Source organism: Siniperca chuatsi, linkage group LG19 (genome assembly GCF_020085105.1).
Source record: "Siniperca chuatsi isolate FFG_IHB_CAS linkage group LG19, ASM2008510v1, whole genome shotgun sequence".
In the NCBI taxonomy this organism is placed as follows: domain Eukaryota; kingdom Metazoa; phylum Chordata; class Actinopteri; order Centrarchiformes; family Sinipercidae; genus Siniperca; species Siniperca chuatsi.
Window position 1 is genome coordinate 21,186,664 of NC_058060.1, and position 27,699 is coordinate 21,214,362.

General features: G+C 38.4%; 1 protein-coding gene across 1 annotated transcript; it reads left to right on the top strand.

Annotated features, from left to right (window-relative positions):
- Positions 1 to 691: 691 nt before the first annotated feature.
- On the top strand, positions 692 to 27,503 carry adgrg2a (adhesion G protein-coupled receptor G2a). The gene is made up of 36 exons (XM_044177275.1): positions 692 to 1,096; positions 4,069 to 4,166; positions 4,883 to 5,208; positions 6,373 to 6,631; positions 7,067 to 7,117; positions 7,543 to 7,590; positions 7,697 to 7,780; positions 9,029 to 9,076; positions 9,158 to 9,231; positions 10,861 to 10,956; positions 11,061 to 11,089; positions 11,179 to 11,318; positions 11,989 to 12,100; positions 12,188 to 12,246; positions 12,328 to 12,375; positions 13,145 to 13,212; positions 13,293 to 13,336; positions 13,616 to 13,655; positions 13,774 to 13,808; positions 14,039 to 14,166; positions 14,266 to 14,383; positions 15,286 to 18,731; positions 19,093 to 19,211; positions 19,477 to 19,613; positions 19,703 to 19,859; positions 21,108 to 21,263; positions 21,485 to 21,607; positions 22,084 to 22,129; positions 22,218 to 22,321; positions 22,545 to 22,669; positions 22,781 to 23,049; positions 23,244 to 23,343; positions 24,330 to 24,616; positions 24,752 to 24,853; positions 26,094 to 26,213; positions 26,311 to 27,503. The coding sequence occupies exons 2-36, from the start codon at positions 4,073 to 4,075 to the stop codon at positions 26,397 to 26,399; spliced, it is 7,281 nt and encodes a 2,426-aa protein (XP_044033210.1). The 5' UTR covers positions 692 to 1,096; positions 4,069 to 4,072; the 3' UTR covers positions 26,400 to 27,503.
- Positions 27,504 to 27,699: the final 196 nt, after the last annotated feature.

Below are 27,699 nucleotides of genomic sequence, written 5' to 3' on the forward strand. Positions count from 1 at the left end.
CACACACACACACACACACACAGACAGTACAGACAGTACAGACAAGTAAAGACACACTGAGATTTGAAAAGCAGTGTCACCCTGAGGCTGCTCTTGTCTTGTTTGGATTCATTTTACATCTGAGGTCAGATGCCATTTCTCATATTCATAGCCCAGGCATCAGTGTGTGTGTGTGTGTGTGTGTGTGAGAGAGAGAGAGAGAGTGTGTGTGAGAGAGAGAGGAAAGATGTTTGACCGGTTTGTCAACCTGAATCCAACATTTCTAACTTGAGCCTACCTAGCCTGTTTTCACAATTTGCTGCATCTCACATACTTTTCTATGGACACATATACACTCATGCACGCACACACACACACACACACACACACACACACACACACACACACACACACACACAACACACAAATACATATACCAGATAAAGGCTAATACTCTGTCCAGGAACTGTCTGGTCCTGCATCCTGTATTACCAGCTGCTGCCCTCCAGTCATACTGAGATGGGAGATAAACAACATAGATAATATAGACAGATAGATAGATAGAAAGATAGAAAGATAGATAGATAGATAGATAGATAGATAGATAGATAGATAGATAGATAGATAGATAGATAGATAGATAGATAGGATAACATAAATAGTATTAAAGATTGTTATTGTTATCTCTATCCGTACATCTCTTCCCTCCTCCTCCTCTGTGGGGCTGTGCCATTATTTGGTCTACTGTCTCCTGCAGGCAGAGCTCACATTTTCAGAAATTCTGATTTCCTGAACGCACCTCGACACACTCACGCACACACAAACTCAGGCACCTGACTCTACAGACGATGCTGTTGTGTAAAAGACAGGTGGATACTGGAGGAGCAAGTGAGAGCAACTGAGGACAGAGAAGAAGAAAGAAGAGAAGGGGAAAGACAAGAGAGGAAAGCACGTTGCGACAGATACTTCAACGGTGGCAGTTTTGGACTTAAGATTGACGGATGAACAATAATATGGGAATGATGGAGAGACACGAGCACTGGACAAGCCCTCCTCTTTAGAACTTGCATACATTCACACACGCAAACCTACACAGACTGCTTTCGAAAAGCATCAGGTATGCAACTTCAAGACTCCTTTAAACTGGTCATACTTACTCAAATTGTTTAAATAATCTGCTAAATTTTGACACCTAATTTAAGAAAAGAATTTGATAATAATTTGAATATTGTGTCTATAAGATGTAATGTATGAAAAGTTGTGGATGATACATACAAAGAAGTTTGATACTTATAACCAAAGTCAAAAGTGTCCCCTGACAAAAGGGGATCAGGAAAGAAAAAGCAATTCTTGAAATGTCTTGACACTGTTTGGAGTTCAACGTTAGAAAGACAGACTGTGGGAACTTGAGGTTTGGAATGCCAATAACAGTACAGCATCTGTATAGCCTCAAGGCACTAACAGATACAGTTTCTTTTTCTGATGTGACACACAATACACAGGACAATCACATCCTAACAGATAAATACAAATATAGTTTCACATATATGACCAGACGGTTTAAATTACTCTTAAACTTGATTTACCCAGAACATAGACATGTACAGTATTAATAATGTGTTTCTCATGGGTCAAAGGAAACCATTTATCCTCACTAAAAGCTTCAATCTCCAGCTCTTTAATCCATCTTGTATCAAAGGTTTCAGATAAGTGTGGGGGGAAAAGTGACACTGCGGTGGAGTGAAGTGTCTGTTGATCCATATGACACGGTGGAGTGTCATATGGATCAACATTATTAGACAGATAAACTTACAAAAAGCAATGATTTGATTGTATCTGTGGATATAATTTGATCCAGTTATACTTGTGCTACATACTTCAGCTGACAAACCCTGTAGATCAACATTCTTTAAATCGGGTTCTGTGTAATTGCAAACACTCCCTGTGGTACAGTCAAGACACAAGTGCTTATTTGTACTAATTAATGAGGTTAAAAATAGGACTTCACAGACGCTAAAGGAACAGAATGTTGGAACATATAGTGAAATCATCTCGTAAATCACCACTGTTACATCTGAAGTGCCAATGGAGGCACAATGCAAAGACCACGTAGAATCTTTTTTTTTTAAAACACAACTATTTAAGGACGTCCCTCCATGTCCGGTTTTAGTTTAAAGTGAAAGGTGAAAAGACATACATTTCGTACAGTTGTTTCAACATCTTGTAAACCACTTCATTTCAACACTAAATTTAAAAACCTTTTAAAAACCATACAAACAACAGTTGACAAAGCAGTAACCATAAACATGTATTTAACAATTTAAAACAAGTGTCATTGTTTTTGTTATGAATACAATCACAAATTGTGTATTAACCATTCCTTTTTTCCCCCTGCAATTCTGAAGTGACATTGATGAGTGGTGAAGTTAAAAACCTTTCCCTTTAAAATAATAAAAAGAAATAGGTCTTTGGTAGACATTGCCCCTTAAGCTAAACTTAAACTAGCTCCTCTTTGGCCTTGAGAGGAGGTTAGATAAAGAGGCCGTGCCTACCAAAGACCTGTGGGGAAAAAATGCTGCCACTGTTTTTTCATTTTGGAAAGCAATGGAATGATTTAAGTTTGTAATATGTCTGGTTTTGCGTGGATGAGTAAGGATTCACATCACAGTTCTGATGACTTACATACTTAGGTATTTTATTCTTTTCACATATTGAGCAGTGATCAGTATGTAACGGTGTAAAGGTTCAGTGTGTAGGATTTAGTGGCATCTAGCAGTGAAATTGCAGTTTGCAACAATTTGAATACTGCTTGCATCACCCTCTCCTTCCAAGCGTGTAGGAGAAACTACGGTGGAGACGAAACTTGCGAAAAGCGTGAAAGGCCCTATCTAGAGCCAGTGATTAGTTTGTCCATTCTGGGCTACTGTAGAAACATGGCAGTGCAACATGACGACCTCCGTGAAAGGGGACCCGCTCCCTCTGTAGATAAAAATGGCTCATTCAAAGGTAATGAAAACACAGTACTTCTTATTTTCAGGTGATTATACACTAATGAAAACATACTTATAAATATTATATTCCATTTCTGCTAATAACTCCTCCTAAATGTTACACACTGGTCCTTTAAAATACAATGAGACCAAATAGAGCAAATGAGACATTCTCCAACAAAAGACAGTTTGAACATGTGTGCATGAAACTTGCACATTTCTGACTGTAATAGATTCAATGGAAGTCATTTGAAGTATCTATTTTAAGTATTTTGTATATCCACTTTCCACATTCTGTCTGCTGGATGTGTAAACTGTTTGCTAGCAACTTTGATTGATAACTCCATATCAATCTTATAAGGGGGTAATATACCAATTTTGTGTTTTCAAGTGCCTAAAAAAATCAATTAAAGCTGTTTTATGAATGAGGGCAGCAGATTACATTATTTTACATTCAAACAAAGACAAAAACAGTCAACAGAGTCACAGAAGTGTTATATCTATTTTCTTCCTTCTGATACCTTGAATTCACCTTTTTTAGCCATTATGTTACAAAGTACTTTATGTAGTGTGGGATACTATATTATAATTTTACAAGCATTAACTGAGGTGTGTCAACAACATAAAGACACATGCAACAATAACCTATTGTTAATAATAATAATAATTTATGAAGGTGTCAATGCAGTGAGGTGTAATCCAATCTGCTGTGTCCACCCCTGCCCTGCAGTCAGTTTGTCAGTGTAGACAGAGCCTCATATTAGCTCGTTTTAGCTTACCAGCTATAAAGGAGAATTTCTGTGTAATCCCACGGCTGAAACAATGATCCGCTGTGATCATATCCACATCTATAAACACAGACTGCATGGAGGGGAAAAGGATTACAGAAATATGGGAAGAGGAAGCTGGCAAACAAATTTTGTTGTTCTCAGTCACAAAGTTTGAAATTAAATTTAAATATTTGAGACAGCCATGAATGACTAATAGAGAAGTAGCTGACACAAACAACAATGCAAAGACAAAAAGACCAAAAATAAAACCAAAAGGAGAGGAGGATGTCTCATTTCTTGTGAATTTATGTCACCTTATATGTTTCCAGGAGGATGTGTGGCCTTTGCTTTGAAGGACAGTGGAGATGGAGGCATCATTTCCTTCTAGTCATCTGGCTTTCGCTGCTCACAGCTGCCCCACCCAAAGGTAATTAGTGACTCACACATAAAGAGAAAAAGAGAAGAAGATACTTTGTTTTAAATATTGATTTTAATTCAGGGAAATGTTTTTCTATTAACAATGGATCAAATGACAACGTGTAATGTGAAAGGTGTAATCGTACTAATGAACCCACAGAGAATTATCACCTTTAGCATCTTTTATCTCATTGTGGTTTTTCCACTTTTCTGTTTTGGTTCTTCTCTCACCAGCATTCACTTCATGTTTTCAGTGAAAAAGCTCTTAAAACCCACTGTACCAGCACCAAATGACAAGATCAAGTTAGTGGGTAGCTGGTGGACATAGTGAATCATTTAGCAACTAAAGAACCAGATATTTCCCTCTGGAGTGGGTGGGGACCAAAACAGAGCTAAAAGTGAGTGACAATTGGACTTAAATTTACCAGGTGGCCAGAAACAAGTCTCCAAATTAAAGATAACATGTCTCTGTATGTGCTGTATGTGTAAATAGGAAACAGTTTGCTAACAAGTTGACCATAACACCTTAAGGTGATTATGTCAGTGCTGTGTTTACAACCTAAGAAGCAAGAGCACAAGCCTTTATTTTAAGTTCTTTCTCTTTTATGCTTTGTGTTTTTCTTAAGTGTAACATTAGAAGTTAACCATTGAGACAATTTCTGCTTCCAGTGTAGCTCTGCTATGAAAATGGAAACCTTTAATCTGCCTTTCTTTCCCCCATTTCAGCGCTTGGCTATTTCCTGGGAGACACTAAGGCAGTATTAAATGGCTGTGAGGACCACTGGACCCTACAGGACAGGGCCGCCATGCCGCTACTCATTCAGATGACAGTGTGTGTTGACATCCGTGTGGTCGTCCCCGGAGCCTGGCTGGCCTTCTCTTACAGCTCGGTCTACACACCCAGACCTGAGCTGGGTCTGGAAGGAGATGATGAGGCGCTATATGGGTGGCTGCTAGGGGTCCGACACCGATTTCCTATCCGGCTATCCCCAACACACTGGCATAGGGTGTGTCTGAGGAGGGACGTAATGCGCAACTCCTTTAGCCTGGAGGTAATACCTGTAGTGTACTAGTATGCGCAGTGGTGAAGGAAGTATCCAGATCCTTTACTAAAGTAAAAGTAACAATACTATACTATACATATAAAAATTACTCCATTACAAGTAACAGTCCTGCATCAAAAATGTTACTGAATTAAAAGTACTAAGTATTATTGTACTTAGTACTTGTACTTAGAGTATCAAAAGTAAAAGTACTCACTGCAGAAAATCGGCCCCTGTGAGTGTTCTAGTATTAAATGTCATAGAACTATGTATCAAATTTTAAAAGATCATGTGTTGTGTATTGTTTTATACAGTCTATGGTTGTGTATGTAAAATCTTAAACTGCAAAGTCACTAGTAACTATGGCTGTTTAATAAATGTAGTGGAGCAAAAAGTACAATGTTTCCCTCTGAACTGCAGTGGAGTAGAAGTTTAAAGTAGCATAAAACACTTGTAAAGTACAAGTACCTCATATTTGAATTAAAGTTTAGTACTTGAGTAATTGTACTTAGTTGCTTTCCACCACTGAGTATACCATGAGGTCTACACAAAACCAAACCAAATAGTGTTTGCAAAAATAGATTGTTTACACAACTCATTAAGTTTATCTTGCTAAAATACCACACATTGTGGGTGGGGTTTGGAATGGAACAACTTAAAGGATACCTTCAGTTCACTACAACGTTGGTCTTATTTTTGTAGTTTTGGCCATCATTTATATCAGTTATGATAACACTGTACTCACCAAAAGTATTGCTGATATCTGTGAATATGGCGACATCGCTATAAAGCCCTAGAGGGCAAGAAACACAGGCAATCAGTCAGGTTGTAAACAGATTAGTGAAATTAGGTTAACCACTTTATTTGGAGGTAAAATGGCAGGGAAGGTAGGTCACAGTTGAATCTTATTTCAAACCTGTATTAGTCTGTCAGCAATGTCATCACCTTCCCAGATCTTAGCAATGAACTTGGTGAGTGTGATCTTATTATAACTGGTAGAAATGATGGCCAAAACTATGAAAATAAGACCCAAGTTTTAATAAACCAGAATTATCCTTTAATGTGCTAGAGCTAATTTGGTGGCAGTGTGGGCCAAGTAGTTGCAGGAGTCAAACTTTTAAACTTGTACTTAATCAACACTCTCTTTATTTGTTTAACATTTGAATGTTTCAGGTCGATGGAAAAATGGTGGCAGAGAGGACTGTCATTGCTGAGGCCATCCCGCCCTTTGGTTCCCTGCGGCTGGGCTGCCGTCCCAGAGACCGGCCCCCAGGAGCCGTGCTCGGACAAGTGGAGCTGTACCTGTTCCGCATGTGGGCGGATCTGGGTGACCATGGCCTCTGCGAGGACGGCACTGTGATTGGCTGGAATGCCCAGTACTGGGGTGTGACCAGTGCCAAGGCCAGACAGAGAGACCCTAAGCTACTGTGTGGTGAGACAGACATGCATAAGCTCACTTTTACTGAGTTGATCCAAATTGTAGATGTTTTTACTTTGTTCAAGCTTGGGTCTTATGCATGAATGACTTTCCTAACTAATTATTAATTGGATTTATAACAGAATGCAAACATAATTGATGATTCATGAATGTAAAAGACTTTAAATCTAGCTAACACATAGGACGGCATGTTTGCAATTTGTCAAATAGAAGCTTGAGTATGCATCTTATCCTGTATTACTGGAGGGGTCTCTTCAGCCTGTTCTATCACAAATGCAATTGTCTTTTTCTAATAATACTCATCAGACCATTTCTTATGGCTCCCGAGAGCTGCAGAGAAAACTAAAATACTTGTCTACACACAGTAGTCGTGCACGTTCTTAGAGCATGTTGGATGTTGAATGTTGCATGTTTTCATGTGTCTTGTAGACCACAGACGGTTGAGACGTGGGGCACGTGCTTACAGAAGCAGTATTAATGGTGTGTATTCAGGGGACTTACACACTTACGTGCATGTTATGTGTATTTCTCTGTATGTATATGTGTATTTGTATATGCCTGTATGTGTGTGCACTAGAGAGGACAGATAGAAGTTTGTTCTCATCTAAAAAACACAAGAACATTAAAAATAGATCTTTTGATATATAAATATCCTTTTCAAGAAAGTTATAGCCAAAACTATCAGTACAGTTAAGAGTTAGGAAGAAAAAAAGGGTGAAAAACTTTAAAATGATTTTACCACAAGACTACTAATATAAATATTTTTGAGTAGGGAAAAATGGCTTTCTTAATATGTTACACAACTGTACAAAAAGTCAATGTAACAGATAGATAGAGACAACAAGAGAGAAAGATAGATAGATGTGAAAGTACAAGTACACCACACTCTTAATTTACATTTACAGTTTCAACAATTGCAACTGCAAATGGACGGAGTATCCCATCTCCACTTGGTAAGCATCACATTCAGACAATAATATCCAATAAAATAATATCTCTACTATAGTGCTTCCTCCTTATTAGTACTTGATATCCTTCTTCCTACCTTCTTTTTACCAGAAGTGCCTTCAACTACAACTACCTCAAGTACTGTCATAGCAACACCTGTCACTCACACAAGCAGCCAGACGTCTAAGGTCACAGGTGAGTGATGCTGACAGTAGCTGTGTCCCAAATCCATGCTACATACTAATTCTACACAGTATGTGTGCTGTATACTGTTTTAGCAGTAAGTATACAAAAATATCAACATACTTACTAGCATTAACAGGAAATTATGTCAATTAAACTTTACAAAGAGACATTTCAGAATCAGTATGTTATTTGGTTTTGGTACAGAGACTTCAAACTCACAGGGACACAATGTAATGCCACAGTAGCATGAGTGCAGGAACAACTGGTATACTAACAACTGATCATAAAAACTATGAAATCAACACTGCAGAAGTTACACTGCAGTAACCATTTAAAATAATTTCATAGCCTGTTGTCAGGAAATAGCCCCATGTTGTTATTTTGTAAGGCTTACTTTTAATATGCACTTGATTGCAGAATACTAAATACAAACTTTATTCTGTAATTGTGTTACATAACTCAGTATCAATAATATTATCTAAATACACTGGACAATTCATGATTTTGTTTTCTTTTAAAATTGTGGCATATTCAAGAACATTTGATGTTTTGAAAGATGAGGATCATGTAACACTGAGTGAACATACTATACACTTCACAGTACCTTTTTTGTGATGCTCATTTGTTTATCTTTTCATGGCCATGGCTATCAACATCTATTTTGCAAACTGCTGTTGCTGCTGATAGAAATGTAACCCCTTTCTGTGAATCTGGATAACTAGTAATTACTAATTAGAACAACAAATTTCATGAAACGGTATAGGTTGAATCACATTATGTCAGTAAATGATAAAAAGTACTATTTCTTTTTTGGTTTTGTCCATCATTTGTGCCTGTTAAGATAACATTATAATCACTAAATGAATTTCTACAGCAAAGTCTGATGGGGCAAAAAAAGATGAGTGCTCAGATGATCAGACAGATTGTAAACAAGCCAACAGATCAGCTTTTGTTTGTTATAATATTTTATTATAATAAAAATAATCAAATAAAGTGAGGGCACCCAAAATGTCGGTAAAAATCCCTCATTGCACAGGAAAACTAACAAAGTTGAACCAGAAAGTTTGCCTGTACGCTTTCATAGATGTTTGCAACTTCAGTTCAGCTAATTATTTTACTGTTTGTCGACCTTGTCAACCGAACCACTGAAAGATCACTCAGGATCGGGTTAGTCTGACACATACACATTTAGTGCATATTTGTTTTAATGTTCCTAATGATTTTCTTTAAAATATTCTGTTTCCTCTGTTCTTTTAGAGTCCCCATTGGTAAATTGTTACATCAGCCAACTCTGTTCCAATGAAAGTAAGAAATATCCACCTTTTGTCCAATCAGAGTGTTGTATTTAGGCACATTTGTTGGCTTACAACTTCCTTTTTTCTGCAGGTGCTTACTTTTGGATGTCCATAAATGTGAAGACCAAAGGTGACAGTAAGACTGAACAAGATGTCCACAAATTGGTGAGAGTGAAAATTTTTCCTCATCCACTTTGTTGGGTTTCTTGTGTACCTTTAAGTCTCCAGCCCTTTGTCGTGTCATGCACTTAATAGCTTTAAAAGTCAGATGTCACCTTGTCACAAACAAGTCTTGCCAACACAGGATTAGTTTGAAGCAGCAGTACATTCCAACCCTGTGATGCACCTGAAATTAATTTTGATTTGGGCTGTCAACCATTCATTGCTGCATAACACGGTAAAGTTAAGAAACCTGGGCGAGGTGTCAACAATGCTGCCTCATTGACCTTTCACAATCTGTCCCTCCATCTCTTGGTTTCCAGTATTAAAACTGTAAATCATACCCCTTTCCACAGTAGATGTACTTATGTGTAAATTCATTTTACTCCGTAAGAAGAAGGAAAGTTAACATCTTTCATTGTTTTTCACTCTGTACAGCACGCTTGAACAATGAAACAATGGATTTGAGGTTGTAACTGCGACTCAACTAATCGTTACAGCCCTACAATCATTTCATTTAGTTCCAAAATGTTGTACAAATTGAGTACAAAGAAGCCCATTTCTGCCAAGAAAAGAAAATAATATAGATGAAAAGTTAGTCATGATAAAATTAAAAATGTTCATGGTAAGTCAACATTTTGACCATAATTTTGACTTACTAAGTCACATGACTTTGACTTATTTGTTATTTTTATCATGCCCAACTTCCTTTTATTTTACTGTAAATAGGGAATAGGCTTCCATAAATCACAGTTCAAACACTCACTATAAAGTGACCATGCTGTATAACTGTTCATAACATTGTGACGTTGAAGTGCTGCTTCTGACTGTCCTCAGTTCAGTCTTGGATTCTGAGTTAAGTTCAGTCTGTTGCTGGTCAGTTCAGTACAAATCTAGGCCTACATAACCATTTTTTTAAGGTTAATACAGCCTGTACTTTCAGTAGGCCTTTAACCAGGATGTAACATACTGTGTACCATACATAAGCTGACAATGACTTTAATTTACCAATGAGAGGAGCTCCAATGCAAAAAGATACTGTAGATGATGCAGAATACTCAGTTAACCTTAAGGATTTGGTTCGTTCATGTACACCTCTAGGCATCATTGGGAAAGATATCAAGTCTCTGCCAACTATTCAATATTATGACCATATTCATAGCCACTACATGTATAATTTCTAACTGCTGGTGTCCTCAAAGTGGTACCATGAGAGAAGAATGAATAGCCGAAATCAAAACATAGACAGCATCAATTTCTCCTGGGGTTGTCTGTCTTTTATACAAACAAAAACTGAAGCCATCAGAATAATTTATAAGATAATATAATGACATCAACACATTTAGGTTAACTTAGTTTGGCCGATACATTATCCCCTAAAATTGGGGGAACTGTGTATAAAAGGGTGACATTTTCAACGAAGTTCATCTGATGTGAATGTAAACATCTACAAATAAAAGCTCAAAGTCAGGACTTTAACCTCACTCATTGTTTCATTTCAAATCCAAACTGATGGAGCACAGAGAAAACGCAACAAAACATTTGTCACTGTCCTAATATTTAAACTGTGGGCTCCCATCAACTCAAACACAGTATCAGCATCTGTCTGCCTCTGTCTTTCCATCTGTCACTCAGGTGTCAAATGCATTTGGTTGCCACGGTGACAGCAATGATAAAGCACATGAAGTAACATGCTTTAAAGATATCTGCAAGGTTGACAGACAACTTCAGGTCAGTCTATCCCAGCAACAGGCAACATCCCATCACTTTTCAGAATAAAAGCTCTCCTATTTGCTCCTAGGTAGGCAAAAGACTTTTCTCTCTCTCTTGTACAGGTAAACTGCAGTGTAAAAAAGAACATAAGGTAACAGCATGTCAGTAGGTATTTTGTGTAACTGCAACATATACTTCAGATTGCACCATCTCACAGTGGTGTGAATACTTTGTTTCCAGAGAAACAACCTGCGATGTGCTGTTGCAGCTCAGCCACGCTGTCTCAGTGTGTGAACTGCAGTGTGCTGGAGTCTCTGCACTGCAGCAAGCTGGAGATGAACAAATACAAGCAACAATCATAGGAGAGGTGGAGAGAGTCGGTGAGCATTTTTCTATCAGTTTCAATCAGTCAATTTACCTATGTGCCTACCTAGGGATCTCCATGCATACACAAAAACACACACTACTTTTTTACCTAAAATGATAAGCCAACATTTAAACATTGGTGATGTAAAGAAACCTTAAACTGCATCAGAAAAATATTTAAAACTTCAGTGTCAGTGTTTGTTTGTGTATTAAAAGACCTGTCAATTTGAGGTGACAGCATGTTTTGAACGTATAGTTTAGTTTACATTTGGACAATGGATTGTGCCTGTCACACACAGTTATACAAGTGTAAACACACATACAAATAGTATTTTGCAAACATGCAAAATGCACCCACATTACAGATGTACCTGTGCATACATGTAAATCTCCAACAGGAATAAAAACACTAACATATTGTACATAAACACACAACCACTTATTAAGTCAAAGTGCATGTGTGTGTGTAACCTTAACTTGAATCTAAATAATGTCCTCACTTTCCAAAAATGTCATCATTGTCAAGTTCTAAAAAAGCTGGCCTTCGCAAAGAGAAGTACAAGAACACAAAAATACACAAACATGTAACTCAAACCATAACTCATAATTATATGCCTAACCCTAAAATTAAAAGAGCACACACACAGTTTTATTAGCTTACTTAGTTGATTTTGTTCACACCAGGTAGAGATCTTTGTGGAGATGTGGAGCCCTCCAGTGGCAGGTTTGTGAGGTGTACATCCACATCTTCCCTGGATGACATCTGTCGGGCAAACAAACACTCCAACCTTACATGGTGAGCAATACCTTTGTTTTTCTGTGTACACTGAGCGTATATCTGTACATGTGTACACTCTGTATCATATCTATGCTTATTCACTAGCTCCCTCATAGAGCCCAACTCCAACCCAGCTTCACAACCTAAGACAGAATCCTGCAACAGTGAGTATCAAAAACACCCATTATATTCACCAGAATTCACTGTTGCTTCCGCTGCTGTAACTGTGATTGTCTCTGCCTCAGGGGAAGTGCCTCGCTTTTGTGACTGCACTGCTTTCTGTAATTCTACAAGTAAGAAAACAGACAGAATATTGTCTTCATGCCTGTCCGCATTTGTTTGCACTGCAGTGTCAAGCAATAGCACAAGCAATTGTGTATATACATGTGCTCATATCCCTCCACACACAGCTGCTAAATGTGATACATAAGTGTGTACTTTGACTGTATTGTTATTCAAATTTTAAAGGACTAGTTTGATATTTTGGGAAATATCCTTGTTGGCTTTCCTTCTGAGAGTTAGATGAGAAGATCAGCAGCCTATTAGCTTAGCTTAGCACGACTGAAATCAGGGGGGGAAACAGCCTGGCTCTATCCAAAGGTAAAAAATCCACCTAACAGCATCTCTAAAGCTCACAAATTAATATGTTACATCTCTGTTTGCACAGTGACTTTCTGGAGCTTGGCCAAGAAATAGTTTGGCACATGTTTGGCACATAACCATATTAATGACCACAACTTGATGTTTTTACACTTCAGTTTTTATACAGCTTAAACAAACTAGATATAATGTGTTAATTAGTGAGCTTTAGAGATGCTGGTAGGTGAATTTATGTTTACCTTTTTTTTTTTTACCTTTGTACAGAGCCAGGCTAGCTGTTTCACCCTGCTTCCACTCTTTATGCTGGCTGTAGCTTCATATTTAAGGAGAGTGGTATCGATCATCTCATCTAAATCTCTGCAGAAGGTGTGTAAGTGTATTTCCAAAAACATACAAGTCTCAGGTGGGTGTGTCCTAAACGGCCCCTAACAACTTTTACTGTTTTACTTTCTCTCTCTTCAGGCCAGTTTTTTGCCATAAGAATCAATATTAACAGTGCTTCTGTTAATGTTAACCTCCTAAAAAAATTGGTATGTACAGCACAGTATGACTGAACTATAATTCCTATTGTATGTATGCTATGTACTGACTTTCTATCCTTATTTGACAGTTGTCGACACTTGGTGCAGCCGGCAGGTGTAACACAATGTCAGGGTAAGTCTCTATCCTCTTTGAATCACCAACAGTTCATACATGTAGTCCATGTTAAAGTTTATTTAGAGTTAGTGTTAAAGTAAGTACCAGGTGTCTTTGTCTCTGTGTTTTAGCTGTAACAAGGGTAAAAATAAGTATCATTAGTAGACCTGTTGTTATCATTCTGATAGGCTGCAAAATAAAATGTGTTGGAAGTTATTGAACAGGTTACCTAAATACTGAATATGAAAGGGATTTGGTGATGACAATTCACACATGTGGGCAAATCTTTGTTTCCAGGTCAAAGTGCCAAGATTCAGAAATTTCAAAGCACTACCAGGTAAATCTTACTGCAGATGACCGTTTGGTACTAACCCAAAACCTTATAACATCACATTGATCCACTCACATTGATCTAGAGCTGTTAATCATACTTCATAAATTAAATTATTTTCCAGGACGCTCATCTGGAATGCCATGGGACAATACAGCGGTAGATGTGTTTCTTCTTGCTGTCTATTATGTGCACATGATCCTGGGCCCATTAGGAAAGAGGAAGTACAAGGTCACATATGACAGATTTTTGGCACACTGTTGAAGAAAATCATAACATTTCAATGCAGGATAACTCCAGGAATGCACTATTGATGATCATGTAATGGATGATAAATACCAGTATGTGAAGGTGGATTTTTTTTTAACCCCTTTGCTGCTGGTCTCTAGGTTGTACAGCTGCATGGTGATACTGGAGATGTCTGGACCCGTCAGTAGTTGCTCCCTGAATAAACTTCTGCAACAACTCATTGATAGCTACACTGGCATAACAAATGAAAGGCCACTTACACGCATGGGTTAGTCTCCAGGTTTATGTTTTTTCCTATTTAGAAACCTGTATCTTATATAAATAGGTATTGTGTCAATGTATTATTGACTGTGCTTTGTGTCTGCAGTGGTTTGTGGTCCTCCTGGTTTGCCTGTCCGTACTCTATTGGCGTCCAACCTAACCTGGGTTGCCAGTGACCTACTGACCTCTGACATCTGCCAACCTGACCCTACTCTGCTTAAATGGTAAATATATAAAACATTTCTCTGGTGGTGGCTTTAGAAATCCGATATTGTAATGTTTTTCTTGGGTTTACAGTCATGGATGTTTCGTTCAACGCTCTCTTTAGAGTAGATGCTGGAGTCTCTTTCTGCTTGTTAGAAAACACTGTAGTTCTTTTGGTGGAAAAAGAGAACTAGAGAAACAAAGGATGATATTGTCATTCTGGCAAATTCAGGAACTCACATACTGAGCTAAGTTTATAGATGAGTGAGGCTGAGGGAAAATGTAAATTCCAAAACAAAGTAGCTGTGGGTTTTTCTTTAAGAGACGGTCTGCAGAATAAAAAACATTGTTACCAAATGTAAAGTTACTGCCAACAGATGATTAGTTTAGCTTAGCAAAAACTTCGGAAACAGGGGAAAGTGTCGTTTTTACATTTTGGTTTTTGTACCGATTAAACAAACAAGTTATGACAAGTTAATCAGTGAGCTTTAGAGGTGTTAGTAGGCTGATTTTGTTACCCTTGGACATAGCCAGCATAGCTATTTCCAGTCTTTGTGCTAAGCTAAGTTAATTTGCTGTTAGTGTTAGCTTTATACTACAGACCTGAGAGTGGTATCAATCTTCACATCTAACTCTCGGTAAGAAAGCGTATTTCCCAAAAGGTTGAACTATTCCTTTAAAATGTTTTACTGTCAGTTATTTTATATGTCAAGGCGTTTCCCCCCCAAAATGGTGAATATGTTTATCAAGTACCATTAGTTGAGTCATTTAGGGGCACAATATATATCATACTAAATAATAATAATGCTAATATTAATACTGCTACCATTGCCCTTAAACAAGACACTGGCCTCATACAAGAAAGTTGAGTATTTCACTTAAAATGAGTTAATACAGTATTTTGCTATGTGTTCTTTTTTAGTGAGGCAAATGAGAAGCTTGCAGTACTTTTGACTGACAGCTGCCCTCCCACAGCCAAGCAAAGCACAACACAGCCTCCCACTCTGACCAACAGCAACATCACTACAGCTCCTGAAGCCTCACCACAGTCGGTGACCAACACTACTGAACAAACTTACATGACAGCTGAAAATACTGTAGCAGTTCAACAGACAAATGCATCACAAGGAACGGCTCAACCTAACATTACTACTCCACTCACAAACATTAACAGTACACAGTCCTCAACAGCACAACCTGTCCTCCAAACCAGCTCACACAACATGACTGTGACTGTTTCTGACAGTACAACAGTACAAAACACAACTTTGTCTGATAACACATCATTGTTGACACCCACTGAAAATACAAAATTGCAGAACACGACCACAGCACACCAAAACACAACTGAATTCATAACAGTATCCTCTGTCAACTCAACATTACAAACTACAGCTGATCTTGTTGATTCAACACTTTACACAAATACATTGTCTTCCAATCACACAACAGTGTACAACGTAACAACAGTTGACACATTTACACCTTCTCCAAATGATACAGCAGTGTACAATGTAACTACAGCTGACACAATTACACCTTCTATCAATCACACAACAGTGTACAATGTAACTACAGCAGACAACAACTGGAACCTACACAATAGTACAATTACAACTAGTAACACTACAATTAGCACATTTACAACTTCTCCCAATCATACAATAGTGTACAATGAAACAACAGTCGATGCATTTACATCCAATCACACAGCAGAGTACAATGTAACTACAGTTACACTTTCTCCCAATCCCACAAGAGCGTACAATGTAACTACAGCAGACAACAACTGGAACCTACACAATGGTACAATTGCAACTAGTAACACTACAATTAGCACATTTACACCTTCTCCTAATAACGCAACAATGTACAACGTAACAACAGCTGACACATTTACACATTCTACCAATCACACAACAGCGTACAATGTAACTACAGCCAACACATTTACACCCTCTACCAATCACACAACAGAGTACAATGTAACTACAGCAGACAACAACTGGAACCTACACAATGGTACAATTGCAACTAGTAACACTACAATTAGCACATTTACACCTTCTCCTAATAATGCAACAATGGACAATGTAACAACAGCTGACACATTTACACATTCTACCAATCACACAACAGCATACAATGTAACTACAGCCAACACATTTACACCCTCTACCAATCACACAACAGAGGACAATGTAACTACAGTCACACCTTCTCCCAATCCCACAAAGGTGTACAATGTAACTACAGTCGATGCATTTACATCCAATCACACAGCAGAGTACAATGTAACTACAGTTACACTTTCTCCCAATCCCACAAGAGCGTACAATGTAACTACAGCAGACAACAACTGGAACCTACACAATGGTACAATTGCAACTAGTAACACTACAATTAGCACATTTACACCTTCTCCTAATAACGCAACAATGTACAATGTAACAACAGCTGACACATTTACACATTCTACCAATCACACAACAGCGTACAATGTAACTACAGCCAACACATTTACACCCTCTACCAATCACACAACAGAGTACAATGTAACTACAGCAGACAACAACTGGAACCTACACAATGGTACAATTGCAACTAGTAACACTACAATTAGCACATTTACACCTTCTCCTAATAACGCAACAATGTACAATGTAACAACAGCTGACACATTTACACATTCTACCAATCACACAACAGCGTACAATGTAACTACAGCCAACACATTTACACCCTCTACCAATCACACAACAGAGTACAATGTAACTACAGCAGACAACAACTGGAACCTACACAATGGTACAATTGCAACTAGTAACACTACAATTAGCACATTTACACCTTCTCCTAATAACGCAACAATGTACAATGTAACAACAGCTGACACATTTACACATTCTACCAATCACACAACAGCGTACAATGTAACTACAGCCAACACATTTACACCCTCTACCAATCACACAACAGAGTACAATATAACTACAGTCACACCTTCTCCCAATCCCACAAAGGTGTACAATGTAACTACAGCAGACAACAACAGGAACCTACACAATAGTACAATTACAACTAGTAACACTACAATTGGAACATTTACAACTTCTCCCAATCATACAATAGTGTACAATGTAACAACAGTCGATGCATTTACATCCAATCACACAGCAGAGTACAATGTAACTACAGCCAACACATTTACACCCTCTACCAATCACACAACAGAGTACAATGTAACTACAGTTACACATTCTCCCAATAACACAGTGTACAATGTAAATACAACCACCAAGAATTACACAACAGAGTACAACGTAACTACAGCGGACAACAACACGAACCTACACAATGGTACAATTACAAGTGATGCAACAATTAGCCCATTGACAACTTCTACCAGTCACACAGTACTGTACAATGTAACTACAGTTACACCTTCTCCCAATAACACAACAGAGTACAAAGTAACTACAGCAAACAACAACAGGACACTTTATAACAGTTCAATTACAAGTAATGCAACAATTAGCACATTTACACCTTCTCCCAATTACAATGTAACTACAGCCGACACATTTACACCTTCTCCCAATCACACAGCAGTGTACAATGTAACTACAGCAGCTAACAATTACACAACAGACTACAACGTAACTACAGCTGACAGCAATAGGAACGTACACAATGGTACAATTACAACAAGTAATGCAACAATAAGCACATTTACACCTTCTCCCAATTACACAATGGTGAACAATGTCACTACACTATCTAACAATTACACAACAGTCCAGAATATAACCACTACTACTGTATCTCAAAACAAAACCACAGACAACAGAACCACTACACCCATCAGGGAACAGAACACAACTGCTCCGTATAAAAACACAACAATGTCTACTGCTGCTAGACAAGACAATGAAACTCTTAACAATGCAACAACATCCACAAAAAACTCAACTGTGACATCTGTTGTCGACAACACCACTAAACCCACAGTAGCTCCACTGAACCAGACTGCAAATCACACCGCAGCAAGAGTGACTCACAACATCACCACTACAAACAAAAATGACACCAACTCCACCACAGCTGCAACTGGCGTCAGTCCCATCATCAATCTCAATGAAACTGCAGGAACGAGCTTCAACCTGAGCTCTACTGCAAGCAGTTTAACCGCTAACTTCAACCTAACAACCACAGGCCCAGGAGTCAGTTTAACAAATAGAACTACTACAAGTACACATGGTTCACTTCCGACCCAGATTGACACCACTACTGCAAAGGTTTCCTTGACTTCTTCTACAACAACTCTCCAAACCACCACCCTTACCAGCACAATCACAACAAAACCTGGTATGTATAGTTGAGAATTCAACATTTACAGTTTGGTTGAAGCTGTAAATAAAGTATGGTATAATTCAGTATGATTGATCAAACTTGCTAGAATAGCTTCCTTTTTTGAAAGCTTTTAAAGTTTAAATGACAGTCTGTGAATACAGCAATAAAAGCATAATAACAATAAATGTATTACTGGTATACTGTAATTCCTTAATCCGCATGGATAGAATGCTTGAATACTCTAATAGGGGGACTTCTTGATAAAAGCCTCAACTAGTAAACTTCATCCTTTGCTATATTGATTTATTTTATCAATATAATGACCACCATACAATTAATTCATATGACTTGACAACTTGCTGTACTCCTTGCCAAGGTACTGGAACTACCTCCACAACCACCGCAGAGACAACTAAAAGCCAAGAGGCCCAGGAAGAACAAGCAAACGAGCTGCTGGATCAAACACATGATGCGTCTCAGCTCAATGCCTCTCAGGTGAAGCTACTGATCTATTGAAGTATGCACAATCAGAAAAAATGTTAGCATAAAATAAATAAAATATATATAATATAGTTTAGGTTGATCATGAACTTTTCTGAATTTTAAATGCAAGTCTTATTTTGCCAAAAAAAAAATGTCAGTCAGGTACTAGCATCAAAATAGTAAAGTGATTTGTTTCCATTTAACTCTGTCAACCAATGTGTTATGGGAGTTGTTTTGAATGGTAGATCTAAACTTTATAATTTGATGGATTTTGCAGGTGGCACAGTTGGTGGGGCAGTTAGAGAAGGTTCTGGGCGGCCCCACTGTCTCTCAGGCAGTGGGGCAAAAGGCCATCAATGTAATCAGCAACCTGATGGGGGCTAACTCAGTGGCTCTCTCTGCATCTGCTAACAGGTACAACTCACACAACTCTCAGCCACATACACACATATTCATATGCATTTGATTTTTCTAAAATGTTTTGTCCCCTTTCCTGTTAACAGGCTGATTCGGCTAGTAGATGATCTGGGTCTTAAGCTGGTTGTCACGGGTGACAGAGAGATCATCTCTTCAAATTCGCTGGTTCTGGCAGTGAGGACAGTTGATGGGTCCAACTTTCCAACAACATCTGTCAACATTTTCAACACTGATAATGTCCAGGTAGTTCAGATCTGGTCTCGCTGCATTTCATGAGACACCATGGGCTTCACTCGTACAAACAGATTCGTTCTTATGTGACATGTACGATATATTTAAGAGAATTTGATTTCATTCACCAATTTTCTGGTACTTAGAATTTTCTCTTAGGTACAAACAAAATTCACAAGTGGTCCAGACTTGTCATACGAGTCATGTACAGAAGGTCGGCCTTTCTCCACAGGGCAAAACACTGACTTAAAGGTCCAGTGTGTAACATTTAGGAGGAGCTATTTGCAGAAATGGAATATATTAATAAGTATGTTTTCATTAGTGTGTAATCACCTGAAAATAAGAATCTTTATGTTTTCATTACCTTAGAATGAGCTGTTTTTATCTACAGATGGAGTGGGTCCCCTTCTATTACTAAATTTGTTTGTTGGTTTCCAACAGCAGGATTTGAAGCTCCTTGGTGTGACATTCTTCTTTTTACTATTTGGGAATATTTTTATGAATGAAACTCTCCCACAAATGGAGCAGAACAGGTAGCCTTATATGACCATTTTAGGGGCGTAGATTATGCTAATCATCAAATCTCACAAACGTGCACCCACTCATGAAACAGGTGGCATACATCAGGCTGAAATGAGCGATTCACGACAAGCTTGTGCAGTTAAGAGAGTTTGGTGAATCAGACTGGGAACAAATAGTATCAGAGATTCTTGCATGAGGCCCAATGTTCCTGCTTGACAACTGCTACTACAATTATTATTATTAGTCTTGTTATTATTATTCCTATCATCATCATCATTATTATTATTATTATTATTATTATTACCATTACATTATTATTATTTAAAAATTCTACGTGGAATTTGCTACTGTATGCTCTCTTTCCTCCTGCTCTCTCTTTACCCAACCGGCAGCGGCAGATGGCCGCCAACCTTGAGTCTGGTTCTGCTCGAGGTCTGCCTCTTAAGAGAAAGTTTTTCCTTGCCACTGTCGCCAAGTGCTTGCTCATAGTGGGAATTGTTGGGTCTCTGTAAATAACATTGTAAAGAGTACGGCCTAGACCTGCTCTACAGGACAAGTGCAATGAGATAATGAATTGGCGCTATGTAAATAAAATTGACTTGAATTAAAAATGTCTTCAAATGCAAATACTGTGACATAAAGTGGAAAAAAATGCATTGCCTGCCCAAGGAAACACAACTGAAAACAGGAAGTGCCAGACTTTGTCATTAACCATTTGTTAAACTTTTGTGTGTCCAGCTCCATGCCTTCAGCAGATCTCGGTCCAAGAGGTCAGAGTCTGCTCTTGGGTCTGTATTCTTGCCTTCCTCCCTCACCTCGGGTCTCAGTCCTGAGCAGCAGCAGCAGGCCAGTAGGGTCCAGTTCACCTTCTACACCAAATCTGCTCTCTTTCAGGTACTTTCTGATTGTCACATCTGGATTTGTCATCTGTCATCTATTACAGATTCTTTCACAGAAAATGGAAGATTGTATTGGTGTCCATTTAATGATTTATAAGCAGCATTTTAAACTTTTCTCAATCAAGTCCAGCATTTTCAATAGAAAAGGAAACAGCTGTGGCATGTTTGACAAACACCTTCCTTCAAAATGATTCCATCTTTCTCATTTTTTGGCAGGATGCAGCATTAGATAACCAAACCCTTGTCAGTCCAGTCCTGGGCTCCAGTGTGGCCAATCTGTCAATAAGCAACCTGTCTAAGAATATTCAGTTTACCATCCGAAACATCAACCCCATAAATGTAAGTGTGCACACACATAAAAAAAATCATTATTTTGTTTCATGAACCCATTCATTCAGAAAAGAATCACATTTAACTCAAATGCCACAAGTAATTTACAACATTTCCATGGTCAGTTCCATGGTAGTATTCTTATAAAAAGCACTTTCTGGCCATGCTGATTATTGTTTATTGGTAGCCTTGTATTTTTTCTACGATAGCCTTGTATTATTTACCATTTATTATAAGGATGCAAATTTCACGGTCTTCATGGCCTCCACAAATTATGAATTCATCAACAATGTAAAATCTCAATAAGACCATAATAACAATAACACATGTTGTCATTTATAAACAGAAAATCTTTTTCAGTGAAAAAGGTTACTTGTAAATTACCTACAAATAATCTCAAATACATGGTTAAAAATCTGTGTTGAAAGATCACTCAAAGTTCCTCTGTGATGATTTTCTTCTCCTAATTTGTTCTTGGTTCGCAGGCAAACTACGTGGCCTCCTGTGCATTTTGGGACTTCACTCAGAACGGTGAGTTCATGCATGCCAAATCGAGTTGGTTAAGATCCAAATAGCCACAGGTATTAATATTCCTGACTGCTGTGTTTCTGTTGTTTAGGTGGTGGAGGAGGCTGGAGCTCTGCCGGCTGCTTTGTTGTTAACGCCACAGTGGAAGACACAACCTGCAGCTGCAACCATCTCACATCCTTTGCAATACTGCTGGTTTGTGTGCATGTTATTTGTATGTGTGTGATATATTGACAATAATAGTATCAATAAAGTGCTTCAAATCACAATTACAACATTCAATGAACAACTAAAATTACTGGTTAAAGTGGCAACAGAAATTATATGACATGGTTAAAGTGAGAAATGATGTACATGATTGATGTTGTACAATGTGTGTTCACTGTATAGCTGTGTGTGTACCCTTTCCTAAATACAGGATTTGTCCAGAGAGGGAATAACTGACCATCAGCAGGCACAAATTCTTACTTTCATCACCTACATCGGCTGTGGAATCTCTGCTGTTTTTCTTGCTGTCACCTTACTGACATATCTTTTATTTGAGTAAGAAACTATGTCTTTACAAAGCAAAGACTCCTTAAATCTGAGCTTTATTGAAGAAACCTCATAACCAGGCTAATTAAGCTTTTATCCTAACAAATTATTTCTATGCAGAAAACTTCTTCGTGATATCCCTGCCAAGATCCTGGTTCAGCTCTGTATATCCCTCCTCCTCCTCAACCTGGTCTTCTTGCTGGATGGCTGGCTGGCACTGTACCCAGCAATCGGGCTGTGTATTAGCACTGCCTTCTTCCTACACTACTTCCTGCTGACATCATTCACCTGGGCGGGGCTTGAGGCCCTGCACATGTACCTGAGCGTCGTCCAGGTGTTTACTCCCTACCTCAGCAGATACATGCTCAAGTTCTCACTGCTGGGCTGGGGTGAGTAACACTGAAGACCAAAATGTCAAAATGTTTAACTGAGGAGTTTCAAGGTGTTTTGTCAAACAAACTTTTTCTTTATTTTCTACAAATGTTTAAAAAACAATTTTAGAAGTGTATTCATTTAAACACCCATTTCTTCTTTATTGCATATACTGAGATGGTTCTGCTGATTAACATGCTGGTCTTTGCAGGCATTCCTCTTATGGTGGTGATCATTGTAATATCAGTGGACAAAGACAACTATGGCCTGGTCACATATGGAAAATACACAGACGGCACTTCAGATGACTTGTAAGTTACGCCTAACTCTTAATAACCTTTTGTAAACACAGATTCATTTGTTTTGAGTTTAGTTCGATTTGAGTTTTTTTCTGAATAATTTTTCTAACCAGCTATAATAGAGCAAGCAGTACAAAACTTTTCCTGTAGCCTGAATGCATGTTAAGTTAGTTTTGAACGTATCTGCAAATATACTAGATCAGTTTACAGGTCTTGTTTTTATTTTGGTCAAAGGGTGAAGCAGTGGTCCGACAGGGGCCAGACATCTTTTAAATGTATGCAGTAAATAAAACATATCATTTTTCAAAATCCTTTTTTATATTAAGAAAAAATTGTGAAAAAAAGAGCTATGTCAACCTAAAATTAAGATTTTCTAAATATTTTCCTGCTGTGAATTCTTAACATTGCGTGTTTCGCAGGAATTCTGAAATTGAAAAACTTAAGAATAAATCAGAACCTTTTTTCACCTCATTATTCCTGTCATTGACATATTTGGCCACTGGAGGGCAAGAGAGATAAATAATCTGCTTTACTGTGCACTAATGGCTTAGTGGCACACCTAAATGGAACAGAGGCATCCCAACTTTTGAGTTACACCAGTGCTTTTCAAGTTCAAGTTAAAATATCCACAGCTCTATTCAGTTGAAACCATACAGAAACACACATATCACATGAAAAGTAAATGCAAATCAGATGCTGCAACCACTTAGCAACCACCTGGAAATCAGAACCTGACCAGACCTTAGAAACCACATTGAATACTCAAGCAATGACCTTGCCCCGCCATGTTAAACACACAAAACACTATAGTACCCACTATTACTAAAACAACTGGTGACATCCTGCTAACCTACCTGAACACCAAGAAAAGTATCTTGCATCACCCTAGTAGGCACGTAACAACCGTCTAGAAGATAGTAAGAAGGCATTATTTTTCTTTTGAAAATTTTGTTAAATATTGTCTCAACTTTTCTGTTTCTTTATCTGTCCGCCTATAGCTGTTGGCTGCGTAATGACATTGCCTTTTACGTGGGTGTGGTGGCCTACTTCATCCTGATCTTTGCTCTGTGCCTGCTGGTCTTCATCATGGTTATGGTCCAGCTGGCCAGGATCAAGAAGCAGAACCCCCAGAACAAGGCTCCGAATAGAGGAATGATGACAGATGTGCGAAGCATCGTTGGCCTCGTCATTCTGCTTGGCCTCACCTGGGGGTTTGCCCTGTTTGCCTGGGGACCCCTCTACTTACCTTTTGTTTACCTTTTCTCTATATTCAACACTCTGCAAGGTGATAAATATACTGGGTTCTACTCCCACACTGTAGAAAACATGACACTTTTTCTGATAAAACTGACATTATCCATATTAGCCAAACCATAATACACAAAAGCTAATTTTGGTCTGTTTAATTTGTCCTGTATAGGTTTCCTTGTCTTTGTTTTCCACTGTGCTGTAAAGGAGAATGTCCGCAGGCAGTGGAGAACTTATCTTTGCTGTGGGAGACTACGATTGCCTGAAAACTCAGGTGGGTTCATATGTCTCTGATAATTTAATTGGACAGATTAGTTAGGCATTAGCTATTGTAGTTAGTTAGTTCTGCTGACCACTTATCAACATGGTCTGCAGTTGGAGCTGCATGGAGACAATTAAAGGTGGGGTATGCGATTCTGGAGAAATCCAATACCATGACAAATACCATGATAGGTAGTGGGTTAGCAAACTGTCCCTACAGTTGCTGCTGCGAAGCTAACAGCCAGAGGGGAAGAGACGGTTTCCCAGAGCCAGCACTCCAGCTCCAGACAGCGATACTCACAACTCTCCTGCTACTACAGCTAACATCACAACAACAGCAGATCTTGGCAAACTAGAAAGTAAGCTGAATGTCCGTGGGCAAGTCATGTAACGTTACCTGACACACAAATCATGGCTGGAATAGTGTTGTGTAGCTCGGTTCAAGCTACTTTGTTTATTTCCCATTTACAGAGCCAGGGCTGTGTACAAACACCAGAGGTTTTTTTTTTCAGTGCACACACTGAACGGACAGCTAGCGGACTGTGAGGAGATATTTGCTGAATTTGACAAAAAGACATGTATTGGATTAGAATCACATACCCCACCTTTAAGGTACTTTAAAAGCCTTAGCGCTTGATTGCCCAAATTTGCATCAAAAATGGCACTCCTTCTCAGACTAATTACTCAGTCAATCTGAGCACACAGACATGATACACATATATTTAGATTCAATGTGACTTACACTTTCCGAGGATATCATCATCTCCAATGTCCATAATGAATAAACGTCCATAAATAAATATCAGAAATCAGAAAAAAGACGCTCCTTGTAACTCCAGAACTTGCCTGAGAATCATCATTTTTTCAGTTTAAAAGTAATAAAAGTATAAAAGTAATCCACTGATAGTTGTCTGTACATTAATGGGTACACTGCAAACAGGAACTGCTAATAGCTAATTCGGCCTGACTTTTAATGGTCTCAAAATGTAAACTAATATAGGCTAAAATAAACGGGGCTCAAATTGTAGCCCACAGCGTAACTCACTGAATCCATAGTAACATCCCCATCATGGGAAATGTAGTTCCAGAACTTAGAGCACGATTATCTCCCAAATGGAAGTAAGAAAATCAATCAATATTAATGGATATTAATATATCCATATATATCGACATTTGCAAAATAAATCTGGCAAATTACGAAAGCATATTTTTAAATTAACAGACGGTTGTTGGTCATATACACTTTTATGCAGAATGGAGTCGGACAGCAACCCAGAACAACAGGAATCTGTCGGTTGCCACGGCAACCACCGCAGCCCCCCACTTCACTTCTCGAAGCTCCTCCATCAACAGTGATGGCACCAATAGCAGTGGTATGTTCACGCATCGCAGTTTGCAATGTCTGACCTGCATTTTTATACAATTTTACACTATATACAATTGTACTATTATTGCTTTGGTTCCTCGCAGGCTCTGTGTTTGTGGACAGCAGAATATCTGACAGCTCCAACAGCGATGTCCTCCTCAACGAGATTCACAGACAAAATCTGTCACTGTAAGGAGAGGCCTGACAACCGTGTCAAGTTGTTTATTCGTGATTGCCATAATTATCTACTCTGAGAGAGCTGAGAGGAACGGTCAGATTAGTGATCTCCTGCAGCTCGAGTAAACAAAACAGAGTAGGTGCTCACAGGAAATCCTTAGTGTTACACAAGATGACGATTTTAAAGGTGTAATGAAGGACCGAATACGGCCGAGGAGAAGTGAGACTGAAGTACCTTTAGCGTGGATGAGATCAGTATGATTAGGATTATTGCTTGAATGCAACAAGTGAAAAGTGGGACTTGATACCTTTTCTACACCGACAGTAGAATATATGAACACAGAAATAATGTAAGAGACTTGTTAGGTGTGTTTCTGACTGAAAATTTTAATTATTTCACTGTTACAGCTGTGACTTAGTGTTTGTGCAGACTGTATAGCTTGTTTCAAAGCTCTTAGAATTATTACTGTAAACATTAAATATGATGGTAACATTATTTAGAGTCTGAAAGACAAGTTATGGTATGTTAAAGATACAAAAATGCATTTAATTAGTAGCCTAGAACATTGTATAGATTATTGTGAGGCTATTTTGCTGTCTTTTGGTATATTTCTTTTGTTCATAAGCACAAATGGAAAAAATGAAGATATTTCCAGTGTGTTTACAATGCTCCACTCCTCTATATTTTCAGTATAGTATCATTTAGGGGGGTGTCAAAAGGCATTCTGGGAAGGGATTCACTACCCTTAGTAGAGACAAGGTGGATTGAAGGAAAAACGCCAAAACTCAACTGCTCGATGTTAATACAAAACATGGAATTAATTTATTACAAATTGATAATTTGCATCTCTGTGAGAGTATCTGAGGGTGCATTCCTCCTGTAATGTGAGCTATTACTTTATTTCTCTACAGTACAATGTTGATGTTAGACTCAGAGTTGTTAGATTGTTCATATACCGTACATTCAATCTTTTTTTAAGCGTAAAAGACATGAAGTATGGTCATGCAGCGTACTGGAGCATGATCAAGAGTGAAGATTTATTTCCTGCTAAATGTCCTTGAGGAAGAACATGTGCATGCCACGGAAGCAGAGATAATAAAGCATCAACTCATCACCCTGTCCAGTTTGTCTTTTTTTTTTGAGTCAGAGAGCTTCACATCTACATGACATCTTTACATCTTTAATCAAACCTGTTCGACGGAAAAACCCACCAATTATGATCCCAGCAGACTCCCCTCTCATCACAGGGTTGTGTAACCTTCAGCAGAGCGTCCCACGCCCACCCAGCACCAGTTCAATCACAGCCTGTGAAGGC